We start from the raw sequence: 20810 nt of genomic DNA, 5'->3' as shown, positions 1-20810 counted from the left end.
TATTATAACTATGTTCAAAAAAATTAAAAGTGGTTGTTTCAGAAAGGGGGGACTTGAAGAAGGGTGAGAGATGGTAGAAGAGCATGATTGTTTTACTATTTTCTTTTTAAATTTTGCATGTGTTACTTTGATCAAAATTAAAAGGGTTGTGGGGTTTTTTAGTGTTTATTCTCTTTAGTGAAAGAAATCCAAACAGTATAAAATTTAGCCATTAAAATGTAAATATATATTAAAGTGATAATCCAGTGTTGGTCAAATACCAGAAATCAAACACTTATACAGTGATAGTAAGAGTATAAATTAAAAAGGAATTTCAGACAACTGGATGCTATATATCCTGAGGAAAGTAAATATGGCCAAAACTATAGTTAATGGGATGATGAAAGCTCTGTTGTTTAAAATAGGAAATTTTGGAAATTAGCTTAATGTCCACTAATAAGGAATAGTTAAACAATTATAATACAACCATGTATTGGAACTGTATTCAGTTTAGACATAAAAGCTAACATTTCATAATATTTGAGTAACTGAATAAGATAAAAATGTGGGACCAGAGATCAAAGATTATTTTGAACCCTCTCTTTTAGAGGTCTTTATTTGTTCAGAACACAGTCATCTTTTGGAGTCATGGATGCGCTAGGAATGTTGATGACACTGAAGTCAACTCTGAATAGGAAGTTCAGCCTCAGCTGTGAGCATGACGCTCGCTAAAAGCAGCAGGGAAGGACCTAGACTCAAAGCTCTTAATATGGTTATGAGAGAGAACTAACTGAAGGGGGGGGAAAGGGGACAGCTAAGGAACTTATTTTTTTCCAAAAAAGGAAGCAGTAGGAAATACCTAAGAAGATGTCTTATAGCAGTGATGGCGAACCTATGACACGCGTGTCAGAGGTGACACGCGAACTCATTTTTTTGGTTGATTTTTCTTTGTTAAATGGCATTTAAATATATAAAATAAATATCAAAAATATAAATCTTTGTTTTACTATGGTTGCAAAATATCAAAAAATTTCTATATGTGACACTGCACCAGAGTAAAGTTAGGGTTTTTCAAAATGCTGACACACTAAGCTCAAAAGGTTCGCCATCACTGTCTTATAAGAACAAAATAGCCTAGAAGTATCTAAATTCTACCATTCACATCTAGCCCAGAAAACAAAATTGCTAGAGCAAACCAAGTTTTTTGTTATTTGCTTAAGATAGAATTGAAACTACAAGATATATAAGTTTTAAAAAACAACACCCAGAATGTTCACTAGATAAAATTATTTATACTGTGGCACCAATACTTATTAAGCAAGGGACTTCCTTCTTTGTCTTCTTTTAAAGAAAAAGACTCAAAAAATAAAAATAAAGAAAAAGACTCCATTGGTGGAGTCAGCTTCCCACTTCATAGCAGAACAGGCAATATAAACAACATAAGCATTCTCTCGTGATGAAAAGGTCACCCACACAGAGAGAAGGAGACGCCAAAGATTTCCACTTACTCTGGGTGGAACTTGGCATTGAATTCTCCGTGAATTGCTTGTGGTGACATTGATGGCACAAGACTGAGATCCAAATAAAACGAGGCTGACATCTTCCAAACCGGAGCCTCGGATGGTGGCCCAGAGTCCTCCTGTAACAAATATAGCATTTTCATATGGGATATACAGCCATACAGACAGACAGAATTAATTATTTGCAAGAGATAAATAAAATTAAAATATGAAGCTCCTTGGTCAAAATACATTCTCAAATTGCAGAAATGAGTGAAATTAAATATATAAACTACTGGATAGGGAAGTAGCAATGGAGACTAGAGGGGAAAGAGAGGTAGAAATGCAGCCTGGAGTTATAATACTGCCACAGGTCTGAGAAGGGAAGTAGATGGTCTCTGAAAAACCCTTCCTGCCCTAGATTGTTAAATATAGTCCCTGCCAATCCTATAAAACATATTTGTTTCTGGAATTATCAAGTATAAGAGAGCATCATGGCAGAAGGAGCAGTGAGCCCAGAGTCAGGGCCACAGATTGCTCTGCCACTTAAAGCAGATCATTTGGAGTATTGCCCCTGCGCTCACTGGTTCTCACTTGCCTCATCTTTAAAAAACAACCCTTCCAGCCCTACCCAGTTTGGCTCAGTGGATAGAGCGTCGGCCTGCGGACTGAAAGGTCCCAGATTCGACTCCGGTCAAGGGCATGTACCTTGGTTGCAGGCAAATCCCCAGTAGGGGGTGGGTGTGCGGGAGGCAGCTGATCGATGCTTCTCTCTCATCGATGTTTCTAACTCTCTATCCCTCTCCCTTCCTCTCTGTAAAAAATCAATAAGACATATTTTTTTTAAAAAGAAGTTTTATGCTCCAAAAATCATACATTAACATATATATATACATGAGTATTCCTAAGAATTCTTGCAATCTGGCTGGGTTGTTTTTAACTGTCATGTTCCTCAGAAGAGCTCCTTGGTTTTCATGGCACTAAGACCCAGTCCACCAGGCTGACACTGACAAGATCCACTGCCCTTTGCATACCCCACTATTCGAATGCTAGTTGGCTTTGCATGATAGCCATGTATCCAAGTGTATATCAGTTTACAACATTTGTGAGCACCCACTGTGTGCAAGGCTTCTAGTGGGCAAGACCTGTGCATCGCTTTTACTTTTCAAAGGACTTTCCCACCTGTTGACTCATTTTAATCTCATACAAAACTAAGAGGCCTATAAGTTAAGCATGATTAGGCTCATTATATAACTAAGACAGCATGGCACGCAAAAGCAGCAGGAGTCTTGGCATCTGACAATCCCAGTTTGCATCCTAAATCCACCTCTTTCTATTGGAAAGCCCGGGGCAAGTCACTGTTCTCGCAGAACCACCATTATCTCATCTGAACAATGTGGAGAATATCTCCATCTTCCAGGCGGCGGTAAGCATTTAGGGTATGTGACTACCTAAGAAGAGATGCTTCTTAAGTAACATGATGCCTATCATCATCTGTATTAGGAAACTAAGTCCCCTAAAAGTAACTGACATTTCTTAGGTCACACATCTGATTTTGGCATCACGGAAACCCCAGCACATATGTCCTAACACCCAATCTGGTGTTGTTTCCACTAAACCAAATAATCCTGGTGACTCAGTGACTGACCCAATCATGCCTAGTACCACAGCCAAACTATGTAGCAAGTGAGTTCATTTAAGGGCTCAAATATCTGTTGCTCATTAGAAGAAATTCTGATGGCAGAAAACAAAAAGCTGTGAATCATAGTGGGTACAGAATTGATTACACAGCAGGAGTAGGTTCCTGCATGTCAGCAAGAATGCTACCTTCAGAGGGTCAGATGCAGTGTGGGGTCCTCCCCATATTACCAATCTCTGCAGCTCTTGGAGGCTCCACAGCGTCCAGTCTGGGTTCCACATTCAGGAAGAGGCCTCCTCCACTGGCATTGATGGCACGACCCAAGGGTCTCACCAGCACTGAGATCTGATACACTCCGACAGGTAGCAGGTCTGTCTGGCAGACCACATCTGTTTGGTTTGAGAAAATAACTTTGCAACTTGTTTTATTCACTGTAATCTGCAAGGCCTGGGAGTCCCCCGAGAAACTAGTTCCAGTAATATAAACCAGTAGGTCCATGTCAGCATCTTAAAGAAGGAAAGAAATTAAAAGAACAAAATCATCTCTCAGGGATATCATTCCATTTCAGATAACTCTCTCTAACATCAAATGATCCTTTTCTTTCATCTTCCCCTCTCATCTTCAGATTCATGCTGACTCAAATACTGGACATTAGCATTTATCATTGTAAGCATACAGCCCCCATCTTAAATGGTCTCAAAGTAGTAATGAGAGAAGACTAGTCGATAAAAATGGGGGGAAATCAAAGTAAAGAATATCTCAAAACAAGAAATAAAGAAAATAAAGCATTTTTAAATCATCAAAAATCCACTTGTCTCCATTTTCAGTCATAATAATACCAGTTACATTGGCCAAAAAAATACACTTTCTGTTGCATCACTAAACATCCACTCCATAAACTGATACACCTCCTACCCACCCATCACCGGTACATGGCCGCTGACAAATCACTCTGAGCCTAAAGTTCATGACCATATCAATGCCCAGTCACAAATCTTACCAAGGGAATACCACACGGAGTGGACTCGGGGAGTTGACCCTTCAAGATACTGGAAAGAACAGGAACCTGAGCAATGAGCTAGTATGTCATTCACTTGCACAACTACCTGAAAAAAGGCAAAAGAAAGAAACCCAAATGTATGCACTTCATGTACTCAGTAGTATTCATACAGTACTTGTGAAATTTGTCCAAATTAAAATGTGTTCATGATTCACTTATTTTCTTTCTTCTATTTCCCAGTAATACGCCCTAAATTGTAATGAATGGCTCAAAATATGTCAGACTCTTAAACTGATGGCAAACATGCTAAAACATCACATTTCTACAATTAAATGTGCTACATCTTGAATAAATATCCTCTCTGTCATATAAAACTAAATGTAATAAAATTCAAACTGCAAAAGGACTTTTTATCACTTTCTATTTTCAACTAGGTAGATATTTCCTGTGAAAAGCCCTTTCTTTGCTGGTAAATGCCAAAAAAGTAGGCAACTTCCTTCCACCATTTCTACATGGATATATAACTAAAAATTGGAGTATTTGGACACTTGGTTTGGGGTATTTTTTGTCCTAGAATAGTAGGACCCCAAGAAGAGACCATAGTTGACCCTTGAACAACATGGATAAATGTATTTTTTATAAATACTGTAAATGTATTTTCTCTTATTCTACTCTTAATAATACTGTAAATGTATTATACTTTTTATAAATACTATAAATATATTTTCTCTTATTATTTTAATAATATTTTCTTTCCTCTAACTGCTTTATTGTATACAGTATAAAATACATATAACATATGAAATATGTTGTTAATTCACTGTTTATGTAATCAGCTACTAGTAGTTAAGATTTGGGGCAGTCGAAAGTTACATGCAGACTTTTTACTATGAGGGTGTCAGTGCCCCTAACTCCTGACTGTTCAAGAGTTAGCCTGTACATGTCTTTCCCTTGCACTGGAACTAATGTTAATCTAATAGAATCCTACAATACTTGGAGATGAGAAAAGATGTGCTCACTGGACTCTCTACATAGGAAATATGGATAAAAGTACATACACTGTATTTTATGATAGTGTTTTCTTATGGAGGAAAAGGGTATTGGGATAGCATAAAGGCATAGTTGATAAAGAACACTTTGATTTTATCTGTTTTATTTTATCCATAAAGACAAAAACATTAAATATATCAACATGTTGATGATTATTAATCCTCAGTTTAGGTACCCTGGTTTTGGTTATATTATTCTTTATAGTTTGGTATTTTAAACTTTTCTCAAATTAAAAGCAGATGACTTATAACAGGATTATCGGCAGATGGGAAAGAGGAAAAGACATTTTAAAGAGAAAAGGAGTTGACTTAGCTCATTTACTTTTCAATACCAATGTGTGGAAGTATAAACCATATGTACTCACAGAGGTTCTCTATTTTTTATACCATAATAATAGCATCAATAATTATAATAACAGGATATTGTGTTTACAAAGCACTTAAGTTTTCAGAGTCCTTTCCATACCCTGTGGAAGTAGAAAGCGGACAACCATAACTGTCTCTGTGTTATGGGTTATAAAACTTCTCCTTGGGATTGGTCCACATTACACACTAGGGAGGGGCTGAGACAGATGTAAAACTAGTACTTGCATTTGGAATGGCCCATCTACTCTCACCTGAGTGTGCTGGTTGGCAGTAACCAACACGTCTCCAAATATGGGTGCAAGAAAAACTCCACCATCATATACCACACGAGTGGTTGCAGCAGGGTTCACTCCGGTTAGATTTTCATCAGAGACCTAAGACGATCACATTTCTGGTGAATTCTGTCATGGAATAGCACTCTAGTCTTGATTTAAACAAATAATAAAAGGTCTTTTTACATTCTGTTTAAGATAATCCGATAGCTAGAAAGTGAACATGGAGTGGCCGGGGATTGAAAACTAGAAACCTGACATAAGTAATGACCAATGAAAGGCCCAGTAAATTAGAGGGATATTTATTTGCAAATGGAGTTCTACAAAAATTATTTCTCTAAGTCTTGTGATGTTTTTGTTTCCTATGTGCTTTTCTATTTTGTATGTTTGCAATCCAAAATATTACAATAAAATGTAAGGAAACAAGTGCTATGAGATGACTCCTGTCCTTCCCCTATCTCCACCCAAGTATTTTGTTTGAAAACCAGATGACCCACACCACCATATAACAGGGATCAAATTCCATCTTGGATTTCATTTTATAATAACCAAATGCTAGATGATCATTAGATTATTTTTAAAACCCTAAATATGCAAGAGCATCTGGCTTTGTCATTACCCAACGACAGCAAATCCTTTTCTAAAATTCCTTCTGCTGTGCCATCTGCCTCCCTCATAATCTAAGTCAATCACATCTGCTTAAATTATCCAATAACAGATGCAGAACTGGTGTAAGGTGGACACTGACCAACAACGTCTCTACCTACACTGAGTTAGGAAAGGAGACATTGGTTCAAATTGCTTTATCAGAGAATGAGACACAAAATATGTCTTGAAAACTTCCAGAAAGCAAGATAATTGAGCCCCTTTATTTGAATATTCCAATAAAATTAATAATTCATGACGGTTTTAGTTTATATCATTCTGATATTTTTCTTTACAAAATTGTTCCAGGGCACAAACCCTATACCACCAAAAGGGATACCATACATACCCAGATGAAATTGGGCAAATCCCCAACCTGGGTGGACCAGGAGAGAGTCCATACATGTTCGTAGCAAGACTTCAGATCCTCCTTCACAGTGAAGTCACTGACATTGAGATACCTGGATGTGACGTCATCAGCATTGTTCTGTAAGAGCTTTCGAAGGTGACTAGCTGAAATACGTACAGGAACGTCTGTGGGGAAAGGTTGTGATATACAAAATATAAGACATAAATTACTCTACCTCATAAGGTCTCATCATGAAGATAACAGAGAATAAAGGTCAAGATACCTTCTAAATATGCAGGAGACTCTCATGTTCAAAATATAGCTTCAAGAGAAGCCCCAGCCCAGTTAAACCACTTTTTTCCTAAGGTAGATACGAGTAGATGCCCCCTTTTTATATCGTGATACCTTTAGTCAGTATCACATCTCGAATTCCAAGCAGAGAGCACAGTCACATCAGACAAAACTATCTCAACTGTCAACTCAAAATACAGACTCCAGACACCCTGGTAATGCCTGAAAGTCTAATTAAATGTTGAGTTTTCCTGGGGAAAAAAAATGTAGCTGGCTCTGTGAACAGAGAAAAGTTGGCCACCTTTCACAGGGGTGGGAGAGGCACACAGCAGCTGACATTCATAAAACACAGCCAGCCCAGCTGAGGAATGCTGACATTTAACTTCGGTTTCTCTATTAGAATTTCCTTTAAGCCCAACCACCTGCTTCCCCATTCCACATCGCCATAGCATAGAGCAATAACACTGGGTGTTTCAAGTCCTACTTGAGTCTGAACTGTTTCATGCTTTACCAAAAGTTTCCATTTCATTAGCCACTCTCATCAGCTCTGGGAGGTGGGTCATTTGGGTACCCTAATGCCTCCTTTAGAGACGAAGAAAATGAAAACTAAGAAGATTCAGAAGCTTGCCAACCAAGTGAGGAAGGTTTATATTAAAATACAGGTTGCCTTCTACCTTTTCAAGTCTTCCTCTTAAATCCCACACTGCCTTGGAGTGTTAATAAAATACCACTATATTTCTAAAATGCAAACAAAATTCTCATCCTTTTTAAAAAAGATTATTCTACATTTGCATAACTTGGGGCCCTCACTGTTTCAAAAGGCCAGGTGAAGGCTGGCTTCCCCTGTTGTTCTGCAGGCAATGATGTGAGGAGCATCAGAATAGAAGGCAGTGGCAGGAAGAGTCTGTCTACGCACACACGGGCTGCAGCTGTCTCATTATTGATAAGGGAAACAGCACAATGATGGACTTCACAGGGGCAGGGCACTGCTGGCACTGATTCACCCACTTATCAAACTCTAGTAGCAATAGAGTCCAGTAACCTAAGGACCTTCAACTTTCCCTAAGTTGCCCTATTAGAGTAAAAACACCACTGCATTCTTCCCACTGAAGAAGATTTATTGCAAGTACCACATCTTTCTGCCTGGGAGGGCAGAAGATTTTGGGACCATGCACTAATTTTTATACAGCCACTCTTGAGTTCTCCTGAGCCTCCTTTCTGATTCCCCTATGTTTATACCAACTAAATCACAAATTATACTCATTTATAATCCTTATCCTTTGTGAACTGTGTATGTTATTGAAGATTTAGAAACTACTCTCATCGCATCTGAAAGTTCCTTCTACCTTTGTTATGATCACTACTGTCCTTAAGAGCATATGGCGTCATCGTGGAGTTTAATTCAAAAGAACCATGGCTACCATGGATCTTGGCCTAGGAAACACCAGAGAGAAGAGGACATCAACTATCTGTATGATCTTTGGGCAAACCTCAGTGTAGTGGGCTGAATGGTGGCCCTCCAAAAGATATGTCGCCCTGGCTGGTGGTGCTCAATGGTTAGAGCTGCAGCCTGCACAGTGAAGGGTTGCAGATTCAATTCCCAATCAAGGGCACTACCTAGGTTGCAGGTTCGATCCCTGGCTCAGTCACATTGATGTCTCTCTCTCTCTTAAGCACCCCCTACCTTCCATTCTCTCTAAAAATTAATGGAAAAAATATCCTTGGATGAGGATTTAAAAAAAAAAGCTGCCGAAACCGGTTTGGCTCGATGGATAGAGCGTCGGCTTGCGGACTGAAGGGTCCCAGGTTCGATTCCGGTCAGGGGCATGTACCTGGGTTGCGGGCACATCCCCAGTGGGAGATGTGCAGGAGGCAGCTGATCGATGTTCCTCTCTCATCGATGTTTCTAACTCTCTATCTCTCCCTTCCTCTCTGTAAAAAATCAATAAAATATATTTAAAAAAAAAAAAAAAAAGCTATGTCAATTCCCTAATCCCCAGAACCTATTAATATTACATTATAAGGCCAAAGAGTTAATATTACCTTACATATAGCATAAGGTGTGACTAAGTCAAAGATCCTGAGAAGAGTTTATCTTGGATTGTCAGGGTGGGCCCTGGGTCACATATATCCTTATGAGAGAGGCAGAGGGAGCTCGGAGACAGAAGAGGAAGAGACAATGTGAGCACAGAGACAGGGGGTGGAGTCATAGCCACGGGCAGCCACCAGATGCTGGAAAAGGCAGGAAATGGACTCTCCCCATGAGCCTTCAGGAAAAGTGTAGCCCAGCCAACAATTTGATTTTGGACTTCTGGCCTCGACTGTGAGAGAATAAATGTCTTGTTTTAAGCCACAAAGTTGTGGTCATTTGTTATGACAGCCCCAAGAAGCTAAACCACTGTTTCCACATCTATAAAGCTAAAAGTTTGGGATTATATTAGCAATGATATTGTTATTGTCTAAGTCTTTATTTAATAAGATCATTTTCAGACCCTGGAAAATAAACAAAATAGCATTCAGACTGTCCCCATGCCTGACAATCTCACAGGATGTTGCTTGCCAAGGAATGCCCCTCAACATGTAAATAATAAATGCTGCACCACCATCACCACCCCATTACCCCTTTACCAGGAATCACTGTATTAGAAAGGTGGATGCGAAAGTGTCCTCCTAAAGGTGGACTTGTTCTCTGAAGTCTCTGCGTTGCCACCTGGACCAACCCGGATCCTTCTTCTGCTTCTTCGGTGGGCACAGTGCTATGGCATATCAAACACCAAGCATTAACCACAGTGACCTTCCAGAATGCTGCTCCAGGCAGAACATAGCTCCTTCTCAAAGACTAGCTAGCCCCCCACGGTTCCAGACCACCCTAAGCTCAGGCTCCCAAATACCTGGTGCCCCTCTCCTATCACAGTAGAAAAAGTATGCTGTAAATATTAGGATTTTTTAAGAATGTCCATCCTTTCCCTTCACTGGGTACCAGAGGGATGACACTGGCCTCCATGGCTCTGGTCCCCAACACAGAGTAGAGGGAGAACTTGGTATTCTCAACCGCATTTGCATAGTTAAATGCACAGGCAGTGACAGAAACTTCCCCATGCGATATCTGCAGCTGAAACACAGGCCACTGCAGCTGGCCAAGTTCTTCTAATACCTGCACTCAAACACACCGACTGCCTGACGCTGCTCTGAATACCATAAAAATGGGTCGACTGAATTGTGACACACCATGAGATGGAATACCATTCACCCATTAAAAACTGTATTTTAGAGAAATGTTTAATGAAATGAGGAAAATTTTAAGTTATACCATTAGGTGAAAAGAGCATGTTACAAATAGAGTATGTTATTTTTGGTCCTAATAAGAGGTTTAAAAGTACATATACACACGTATATATGTATGTAAAAACAGCTAGAGGAAATAGGCAGCCAGAATATGGATTCAATATGTTAATAGAAGTTATGCCTGAGCAGACAGAGTGATTTTTATCGTCTCCTATGTGTTTTTCTATATATTCCCAATTTTCAACAATAAACATATCTAATTTCTGTCAATAACAGTATTCGGTTTTACATATTGACGTGGGTACATACAACCAGACTGAAGCAGTCAGACAAAGTGACACTATGGGTGTTGGAAGATGAATCTCGGAGAGGCCAGACTGAAGGCTGCCCTGTCTTGCTCAGGCTGGAGGCTCCCAGGAGTGAAAGGACTTGAGGAAAAATCAGCAGGTAAGGTTGTGAGGACCCTCTAAGAGTGGGCCTGTTCAAAACAACCTAAATTAGCCCTATCGATTCAGGGTTAATAGCTGTGACATTTGGGGCACAGGACTGCAGGTTGGCGGGTGCGGCAGCTCCCTCCCCACCACCAAAGAGCTTGCACTTTTTCATTCTGTTGATGGATTTCACTTCTTTCCTGCCCAGAGGACCAGGTCAAGGAAAGAGGAGAGCAAAGTCAATCACTGCACCTGTCATTAATACACTGTCTTAAGCATGGTGTAAGTGTGAGAACTAATTTTGGAACATATTAGAAAGAGATGGGGGGGATGGGGGATTGTAAAGGCCGAGCTTCTCAATTCTTCCTGTCCTACTGGGGTTTTGGAATCTGCATGGTTTTATTAACCAACCAGTCACTCCAATAAATTCAATAAAATTAAAAAATAAATAAAAACAAAAAGAATGAATTAGAGCCTACACATGTTCCAGGAGCTTAGAGGAAGAGCCTGCTCTTTAGTTATTGCTTTGTAAATTTGGCTGGGAAGTTTGACTAGGTTAAGACAAGAGATGCTTATGGGGCTCTAGTGCCATCTGGTGGTGAGTTCTTAAACATAGCTGTGTTTGTTCTATAGCAGTGGTTCTCAACCTTGGCTGCACATTAGAATCGCCTGGGAATCTTTTTTAAATCCTGATTTCTGGGCCTCATCCTCCGGAAATTCTGTTTCTTTGTTACTAATGTTGTGGCCCCACCCCATAACAAAGAAACAGAATTTCCAGAGGATGAGGCCCAGAAATCAGGATTTTAAAAAGATTCCCAGGCGATTCTAATGTGCAGCCACGGTTGAGAACCACTGTTCTATAGACTTGCATTTAGCCTCAAATAATTCCAATAATATTAATGTATGAGAAATGGAAGGAGGGGTGTGAACAGAAAATGGAGGCAATGTGCGCCTCTGAAGAGCATAAACATACAACTACTTTTAAACAAAGTCTCTAGGAACTAGTTCTTGAAGTGTAGTCCCCAGACCAGTAAAATCAGCATTGCCTGGGAACCCACTGAGAATGCAAATTCTCAGACCCTGCCCGATACCCAGTGAATTAAAGATGGTGGGATTAGGGCTGTGATTTATGTTTTAACAAGACCTCCAGGTGTCTGATACTGCATTCTTAAGACTAAGAAGCGTTGCTTTAAGCAACAAGATGGGTGACTTTTCCTAATAAAAGTCCCACCTTTGTGTCCTCCAGGACCAACTAACAATCTTAAGGAGCGACCGGTGAACAAAGACAGCTCCTTACCTTGCAATGATGAGTGGGAGCTCTGAGCCACACCCTGCCAACCAGGAGGTTACATTGTAGACTGGAGGGGATCCCACCACAGAGAGTGATTCCACCAGATTCCCACCCGGGCGAGCTGTTCCAGAATCAGCCTGAGAAACTGGAGAGCAACGATCCAATTATTACCAAGTAACTCAAGGTGGGAGACCAGCTGTGAGGAAAGGCCCCGCTGGAGATGCTGAGTTACTTAGATCTCAGCACACACTCACAGCTGAGATTCCTGCCCTCTGCTGGATGCAGAGCACAGTGGGAAGAGGCAGGAGTTTAGTAGCAACAAAAAATTGCAAGGTGATGGTGTAAGGAGACAGAGTCTGATTTCACAGCAAAGTTCAAGGAGACATAAGCCAAACAGGAGGATCCTCACACAGATAATCTATTACAGTGTGGATGGCCGCCCTTTCCTCCTCTCTTTTCCCTGGCAACTCCAGGAATGCCCAGCAGATCCTCCTTAGGAAGACTGAACACACGAGGCCCGTACTGGGGGTACCTACTATTTATCCACAGTAGAGTCAGCACATGAGCAGGAAAAGTGCACACTTTGAGACAGACCACTGTTGAAATCCTGATTTTCCACCTCTCTTGGATTACCATTTGGCTAATCAAACTAACCTAAGACATTTTCTCTTTTCTAAAATGGGAATCATGACATATACCAACCTGCGCAGCAGGGAGAGTTTCGTGAGATGGCAGATTTAAATGACCAGCACAATGTAATTTAATATTCTCCTCCTCTCCTACTAGGCGCTGTGTAAAATATAGCTTCTTCCCCAAGACAGTACCATGAGACAGGAAACAGTTTAAAGGCAGTATGCTTGCATACCCGATGCTTAGCACAGCACCAGGCACAGAGTGGTGCTCAGTAAATGTGGATTCACTCAGCTGGGTATGGAGTCAGTGAAGTTTTGGCTTTGGTATCAATGATCTCAGGGTTCCAGGGTTGCCCACGTCCTGGCTATGGATTTGGAGCAAGATATTCAGCCCCTCTTAGCTTTGCTTTTGTCATCTATTGGGTGGGGATACTCGGACCATCTCATGGGGTTCTAAGAAGTAAATGAGAAATAAATGGTAGCTACCATTAGATGAGAAAAACTTCCATAGAGGACATTTGGATGGGAGAATATAATCATGTTAAATTGATCAGATAAATGTTGGACAATTAACTCTGGATATTGAGCCCAATTGTATCAAGTTTATGTTGCCATTAAAAAATCCTCAAAGCAAAGTTCCCAGCAGGCTAACTAGCCAAAGCAGGAAACATGGTTTTACCCAAGCCACCCATGTTCTTTCTTGTCTCTGCCCCCTTCCTCTCTGCTTCCCTCCTCACCTCACTCCTAGGATGGATCCAGATAGCGGAGCATTTGGTGGCAGAGAGGTGGGGGCAATGAGAAAGTGCTCTGGATCTTGCACTTTGAAGGTTTGTAGGTATAAGATAGCATTTAAAGGAGAAGAGAAAAAAAAAAAGGAAAAGGCAACTATTATCTAATCCTGAGTTTCCCTATCACGGAGTTCAAGTGTCTGAAATATTGAGACCCTCAGCCTCCAGGAATCTGGGCAGCACTTGAGGGTCGCAAAAGGCCCAGCTCAGTATCTTAGGCACCAAGAATTCAGGCAGTTACCCAAGCACACCATCTGAATATTATTTTCTGTGTGCCAGAACATAAGCAAGGTTGAAAATAAGCAGTGACACAGTCTGACCCAGATGCCCTCAAAACACTGAAACCACTAAAACAAATAAGAGGCAGAATTTTGATGAGTTCAAATACAACGTAATTTCAGGGTTAAAAGAGAGACCTTTGCCATGCACCCCCAAGTTCCCCTGCCCTCAGCTTTGCAATGTTACAGGCAAAAGGCTGAAAACTTGCACATTTTATAAATCAAATGTAAATGACTGCTTCCTCCCCTTCTCCTGGGTGAGAGAAGCTACTTAAAGCAGGAAAGCTGAGCCCCAAAGTCACAAGGATGTGATGGGAAATGGAGAATAAAAAGAACTTGGAAGCCTGGAGGCCCTGGGAGCAGTGGCACCATCTACCTGGCTGGGGGCTTCCCTTCTCCTGTGTGTGCAGTCTCCGGGGCCAGTCTAAAGTCCCCTGGTGAGCACTTTGTGGACAAGCAAAGCCCAGTGAGATCACTGTGCCTAAGGAAGGACAAAGGACTTGGTGGAGAAATAGGCCCAGCCTGAACCCTAACTGACAAGGGGGAGGAATCTAGGTGGGCAGAAGGAAGGACAAGACAAGGCTATTCTCATGAGGGCCTGGTTACCCTCTAGCTCACACTGAGTCTGTCATAAATCAGAACTTCAGTCCCTTTATATGGCCAGATATTGCTGTGTTCTTCCAGCACTTTGTATGACAGATATTAACTGAAAGAAAGATCAAGAAATCCTTCTGGACTTCTTATTAACAGTAATAATAATGTTAATAAGTAATAATAATTGCTCATGTTTATTGAGCACTTACTATGGTCAGGACTTGTGATGAGTACTTTCCATTACACTTCAGTTAATCTTTGCAGTTAATCCAATGAGGCAGGGACCTCAATATGACCATTTTATGGATGAGGAAACCAAGGCTTCTCAGAAAGGAAGGAGTAAAATCAGGGCGACAGCACAACCACCAGAAGCAGGAGCAAGCATTGCAGGGAATAGGAAAAAAGAGGAGCCAGCTGGAGAAATATAGGGGCCAAGGGCACACAATACCAACCCCATCTTCTCTCTAGAAAAAGGCAGGCAAGATGGAGAATCACCTGTTCCCTCTTCATTAAAATAACAGCAGCCCCTAGCAGAAAAGTTTAAGGTCAGCCTTTGACGGACAGGTCCATGGAAGAGAGTGGATTCGATGATCACCTGTTAGGTTTGTGTCTGCAATAATAACTTCATCCACACAGAACACGCCTGTCTCCAGAGCCAGAGGGAAGAGGTCAATTCGATGAACCAGCACCGGGGAGTTTGCCAGAGGCCTCTGGAGATGCGTGGAGCGATGCACACAAGTCTTCCACAGGTTAGTGCAAGTGAATCGCCAGCTGAAAAACAAGCACACAGCAGAAATGGGCCTGTTCCTGTGCATCCACAGACCCCTCCCATTAGAGCCCTCGTTCTCCAACCAGGGGGTCTGAGGACTGTGTAGCCAGGAGAGGGACCCCGTGAACCCCCAGCCCCCAAACAGTCTTGTGTGCCTTGCGTACAACATCCAAGGCAGGCTATTAAGCTGAACTTGTGCTATCACATTAGTGAATCACATTTTAAGGCAATCATTCATTCCTGACATGGAGTCTTTTTCAAATCCTATATAATAAAAGCCTAATATGCTAAGTATCTGGTCAACCTGTCAGCCATTCAACCAAAGTGTAATATGCTAATGATATGCTAAGGCCGAGGCTCAACTGCTCACTATGATGTGCACTGACCACCAGGGGGCAGACGCTCCAACCATTAGGTCAGCTTGCTGCTGGGGTCCGGCTGATTGGACAGGCCGGACCGGACATGCCCTGGAGCCCTCCTGCAGTCCTGATTGGACAGGCCAGACCGAACATGCCCTGGAGCCCTCCTGCAGTCCCTCCTGGGTTGGCCAACCTCCGGAGTCTCTCCCCGGCCCTGACTGTGCACTGGTGGGGTCCCTCGGCCTGGCCTGCGCCCTCTCGCAATCCAGGATCCCTCGGGGGATGTTGGAGAACCAGTTTTGGCCCAATCCCACAGGCCAAGCCGAATTGGTGCACCGGGCCTCTAGATACAATATAAGTGTGTGTCTCAGGCAGATAGTCTGTTAGGCTTTAATGAGAAGGAAGATTAATACTCCTGGACATTACAGGACTATTTAGTTTAAAACCACTTATAAAACCCATAAGAGATCTCTGGAAAGAGCACTGAGTCAAGGCATCGAGATGCTTGAATTTTATTCCAGAATCTTGTTCATTTGGGTGAATCACCAACCCATTTTTCTCATCGGTAATGTCAAGGAATATTTTCTAAAGCCTCTTCCAAATACTATGTTCTGTGACTCTATGAGAAATGTCAGACTCCTTCTAGAAAGATTATATTCCTCACAACTAACTGTTTTTACATCAAACTTCTCCAGGCTCCATTTTTTCCACATCTGTGTTCAGAGCCCCAAGTTAGCTCATATCTGAGGCACTGTCCCCGAGAGAGCTAATCATCCCAGTTGGCAGAATTCCCACAACTCCCCACAGGTTATCTACCTTTCGGGACTGGTTCCGATGAGACTCCAGTCACAGGTGATGTTCTTAATGATGTTTTGAAGATTGATTGTGAAAGACACGGTCACCTTCAGGGTCTTATTCATGTGGCTTTTGTATGCAACGCACAGCTGTGGACACCAGATAAGTGCTTCAGCTCCATCAGTGCAGGAAGAAGCCATTCAAACAATGTGTGGTGAGGTGAGTCCACCTCCCTAGAACCCTGCCTCATGCTGTGAGAGAGTCAGCCGAGTTCCTGCCCTCCCGGAACTCACTAGTCTAGCAGGAGAGACAAATCATTTAGAGTAAATTGTTATTTTCCAAAAAAGTTATTAAGTGCACTGTGTTTGGCAATGACAATTTTAAAGGATCTCTATTAGAAAACCCCTGTTCTGACCCGGTGACCTGTGCAACCTTGAGCAAGTAACTTAACCTCTCTGAGCTGCAGTTCCTTGACTCTAACTCCCCAGCATCCCTGGTTTCTAACTCTGAGTTAAGTAAAATTATTTGACTCAAAAAGTCTTTAGAGCAGAATTTTTTTACTTCAGCACTATTGACATTTCGGATTGGATTTTTTTTTTTCTGTGAGGTGTCTAGTCTACACAATGTACATATTTAGCAACATTGCTGAGATCTATCCAGTGGATGCCAGTAGCAATGACCCAGTTGTGGCAACCAAATATGTCCTCATAAATTGCCAACTCTCCCCTAGGAGGCAAAATTATGCCCAATGGGAGCCTCTGCTGTGTGGGAAGTGCTTCTGAGAGATGGATGGTGCTCCAACCTGAACCATTCAGTCCCATTCCCACTGCCGTTCAACTAGGCCAGGACAAAACCACTGCCATGAGCTCAGCTGCCCCAGCAAGGCTCACCCTGGTTCCCACAGGGCAAATGGGCTTCATTTGAAGAACTGCAGAGCCACTGACACAAAGGATATAAGAGGGATTCAAGAAATGGGTCAGTCAATGCATCAATAATAATCCTATCTAATAAAAGAGAAACACGGTAATTGGCGTATGACCACTACCCTTCCCATTGGCTAATCAGCGAGATATGCAAATTAACTGCCAGCCAAGATGGCGGCCGGCAGCCAGGCAGCTTGAAACTAACATGAGGCTTGCTTGCTTCAGTGACGGAGGACTCCAACGCTCCCCGCCTGCCTTGCTGGCCTCTGAGCCTGCAGTTTAAGAAACATTGTAACAAATATAGAAGCTAAACAAAACCCCAGAAACCTGCTTTCAGCGAACCGGGATCTCAGAGCTGGGGTTATACATTGTTTCGATTATAGAACCAAAACAAACCAGATACCTGCTTTCAGCAGCGGAGGCCTCAGAGCTGGAGCCTCAGAGCTAAAGCTGGCCCAGAATGAAAAAAGAAAAAGAAAAAAAGGAGCGGTTGGGAGCTTCCGTCACCCGCCAGCCTGAAAACAGCCCTCAGCCCCTCACCCAGACTGGCCAGGCACCCCAGTGGGGACCCCCACCCTGAAGGGGGTGTGACCAGCTGCAAACAGCCCTCAGCCCCTCACCCAGGCTGGCCAGGCATCCCAGTGGGGACCCCCACCCTGATCCAGGACACCCTTCAGGGGAAACCAGCTGGCCCCCACCCGTGCACCAGGCCTCTACCCTATATAGTAAAAGGGTAATATGCCTCCCAGCACCGGGATCAGCGGAGCCGCGAGGCCTCCCGGCACCGGGATCAGCGTAACAGGGGGCAGCGCCCAAACCCCCTGATCGCCCTTCGGCTCTGTGTGTGACAGGGGGCGGGGCCACAACCTCCCTATCAGCCCTGCTCTGTTCGTGACAGGGGAAGGCGCCCTAATCCCCTGATCAGCCCTGCTCTGTGCCTGATACGGGGGAGCTCCCCAACCCCCTGACTGCCCTGCGGCTCTGTGTGTGACAGGGTGCGGCGCCCCAAAGCCCCCCCCCGCCACGGGCCCTGCTCTGTGTGTGACAGGGTAGAGCCATAACCTCCCCATCGGCCCTGCCCTGAGTATGAGAGTGGCAGCGCCCCAACCCCCTGATCGGCCCTGCTCTGTGGGTGATAGAGGGCGGCGCCCCAACCTTCCCCCTGCCCCCATGGGCCCTGCTCTGTGTGTGATGGGGTAGAGCCATAACCTCCCCATCGGCCCTTCCCTGAGTGTGACAGTGGCAGTGCCCCAACACCCTGATCAGCCCTGCTCTGTGGGTGATAGAGGGCGGTGCCCCAACCCCCTGATCCGCCCTGCTCTGTGTGTGTCAGGGAGCGGTGCCCCAACTCCCCTATCGGCCCTACTCTCTGAGTGACAGGGCGGAGCTCCTCAACCCCCTAATGGGCCCTGCTCTGTGCATGACAGGGTGGAGCTCCCCAACCCCCTCATGGGCCCTGCTCTGTGCGTGACACGGGGGAGCTCCCCAACCCCCTGATCGACCCTGCTCTGTGCGTGACAGGAGGGAGCTCCCCAATCCCCCTGATGGGCCCTGCTCTGTGAGTGACAGGGGGCAGCGCCCTAACCCCCGGATTGGTCCTGCTCTGTGCGTGACAGGGGGTGGCGCCGCAACCTCCCCATTGACCCTGCCTTGAGTGTGACAGGGGGCGGTGCCCCAACCCCCCAATCGGCCCTGCTCTGAGCCCGACCAGGGGCTGCACCTAGGGATTGGGCCTGCCCTCTGCCACCCGGGAGCAGGCCTAAGCCAGCAGGGCGTTATCTCCTGAGGGGTCCCAGACTGCAAGAGGGCACAGGCCGGGCTGAGGGACACCCCCCTTCCCCCGGAGTGCACAAATTTTTGTGCACCGGGCCTCTAGTAACTATAATAAAAAACAAAAAAAACAATAGCTAGCCTCTGCTGATTCCTAACCACTGCACAGGTACTTCAGTGAATTACCTCATTTAATCTTCCCCCAAATCCTGAGAGATAGACAACATTATTACCCATTTTTCAGATGTGTAAAGTAAGACGTTGAGGGCACACAGGGTATAGAGTCAGAATTCAAAACCAGAAAATCTGATTACAGATCTGCACTGATACCTAAAGAGCAAAGAAAATAAACGGGGCTGGGGGGCAAAAGTCGGTTTAGAGTTATTATGGAAACTAATACAATAACCAATAAATAATACAAGAATAAACTTTCTGTTTGGCATACTCACAACTGTAAACCGACTTTTGCCCACCCCTGTACAAAGCATATGAACATTCCCATAGGTCTCCCACAAATACAAAGGCATTTCTATGTAACAAGTAGCTAATGGAGGACTGGAGGCATCTGTTCACACCTGAAACAGCATTTAAGAAACCAAGAAGCTCAGCCCGAAACGTGTTAGGCAAATCACAGCAAACACAGCAATCACTCATTTGTGCTTCTGTTTCTCCATCTCAACCTCCAAGAGTAAGACCAATGCCTCGCTGGAAGCATGAGGGCTGCTCCCTACCTGTGTGTACTGATCCAGCGGGTAGCCCCGCTGGGCAGCAGGGGGTGTGAGGACAAGGTGTCGAGGCTGACAGAGGCTGAACCTCCCACAGAAGGGCTCTGTCCCACTGGTGAGGTCCCCATCAAAGCTGGAAGCTTCTGGGCCTGCATTCAGTTCAAAAAAAATGAAAAGACAGGGTAGATGTTAAAAAGACAGAGCTTCCCAACATGTGTGCAGGGCATGAGCTATGGGTTCCCCAGGATATTGGTCTCCCAGCCCTCCGGTGAGCTGGGCAGGGTTTAGGGTGCCCTGCAGCCCTCCGTTTGCAGGCTCCAGCTATGAAAAATCCATTCTGTCACCCCTAGAGCATCAAAAATATACGTAGTCCCCCCTTACTATGGTTTCACTTCCACAGTTTCAGTTACCAGCAGTCAACCGTGGTCCAAAAATATTAAATGGAAAATTCCAGAAATAAACAACTCATAGGTTTTTGATTGTACGCCGCCCTGAATAGCATGATGAAATCTCACACAGTCCCTAGCTTAGATGCTCCCCACCGGCAGTCACCTAGTAGCTCTCTGGGTTCTCAGATCCCAGTGCTTGTGTTCAAGTAACCCTGTTTTACTTAATAAAGGCCCCAAAGTGCAGGAGTAGTGATGCTGGTCATTCCGATATGCCAAAGAGAAGCCGGAAAGTGATTGTTAAGTAAAGTATCAATACGGTCAGCAGTAGCCTAATGTTCTGTCATAATGCATACATTATTCACCACCCTTCATCTCATCACCTAGGCATTTTATCATCTTGCATCATTACAAAAAAAGAATAAGGGTGAGTACAGTATAAGATATTTTGAGAGAGAGAGGGAGACATGCCACATTCCCATAACTTTCATTATAGTATGTTGTTATGACTGTTCTATTTTATTATTAGTTATGGCTGTTAATCTCTTCCTTGCTGAATTTATAAATAAACTTTATCAGAGGTATGTATGTATAGGAAAAAAACATGGTATATCCAAGGTTTCATGTACTCACTGGGGGTTTGCATAAAGGGGGACTACCATTTCCATGTGTACCCAGACACAGAAAATTGTTGA

The 20810-nt window shown here is 43.6% G+C and overlaps 1 protein-coding gene across 4 annotated transcripts in view; it reads right to left on the bottom strand.

Annotated features, from left to right (window-relative positions):
- PKHD1 (PKHD1 ciliary IPT domain containing fibrocystin/polyductin) overlaps window positions 1–20810 on the bottom strand; it is a 401585-nt gene that overhangs the window by 345196 nt on the left and 35579 nt on the right. For all 4 annotated transcript variants that reach the window (XM_036317771.1, XM_036317772.1, XM_036317773.1 and 1 more), the window contains exons 19-28: window positions 19736–19878; window positions 16333–16460; window positions 14984–15159; window positions 12103–12241; window positions 9718–9845; window positions 6799–6983; window positions 5784–5906; window positions 4118–4223; window positions 3348–3623; window positions 1488–1618 (exon numbers count right to left, since the gene is read on the bottom strand). In XM_036317771.1, the coding sequence (XP_036173664.1) occupies window positions 1488–1618; window positions 3348–3623; window positions 4118–4223; window positions 5784–5906; window positions 6799–6983; window positions 9718–9845; window positions 12103–12241; window positions 14984–15159; window positions 16333–16460; window positions 19736–19878 (1535 nt within the window). The remainder of the gene's footprint in view (window positions 1–1487; window positions 1619–3347; window positions 3624–4117; window positions 4224–5783; window positions 5907–6798; window positions 6984–9717; window positions 9846–12102; window positions 12242–14983; window positions 15160–16332; window positions 16461–19735; window positions 19879–20810) is intronic.

This window comes from Myotis myotis, unplaced genomic scaffold (genome assembly GCF_014108235.1).
Source record: "Myotis myotis isolate mMyoMyo1 unplaced genomic scaffold, mMyoMyo1.p scaffold_m19_p_7, whole genome shotgun sequence".
NCBI classification, from domain to species: domain Eukaryota; kingdom Metazoa; phylum Chordata; class Mammalia; order Chiroptera; family Vespertilionidae; genus Myotis; species Myotis myotis.
This window is presented reverse-complemented; position numbering and strand designations above follow the sequence as displayed.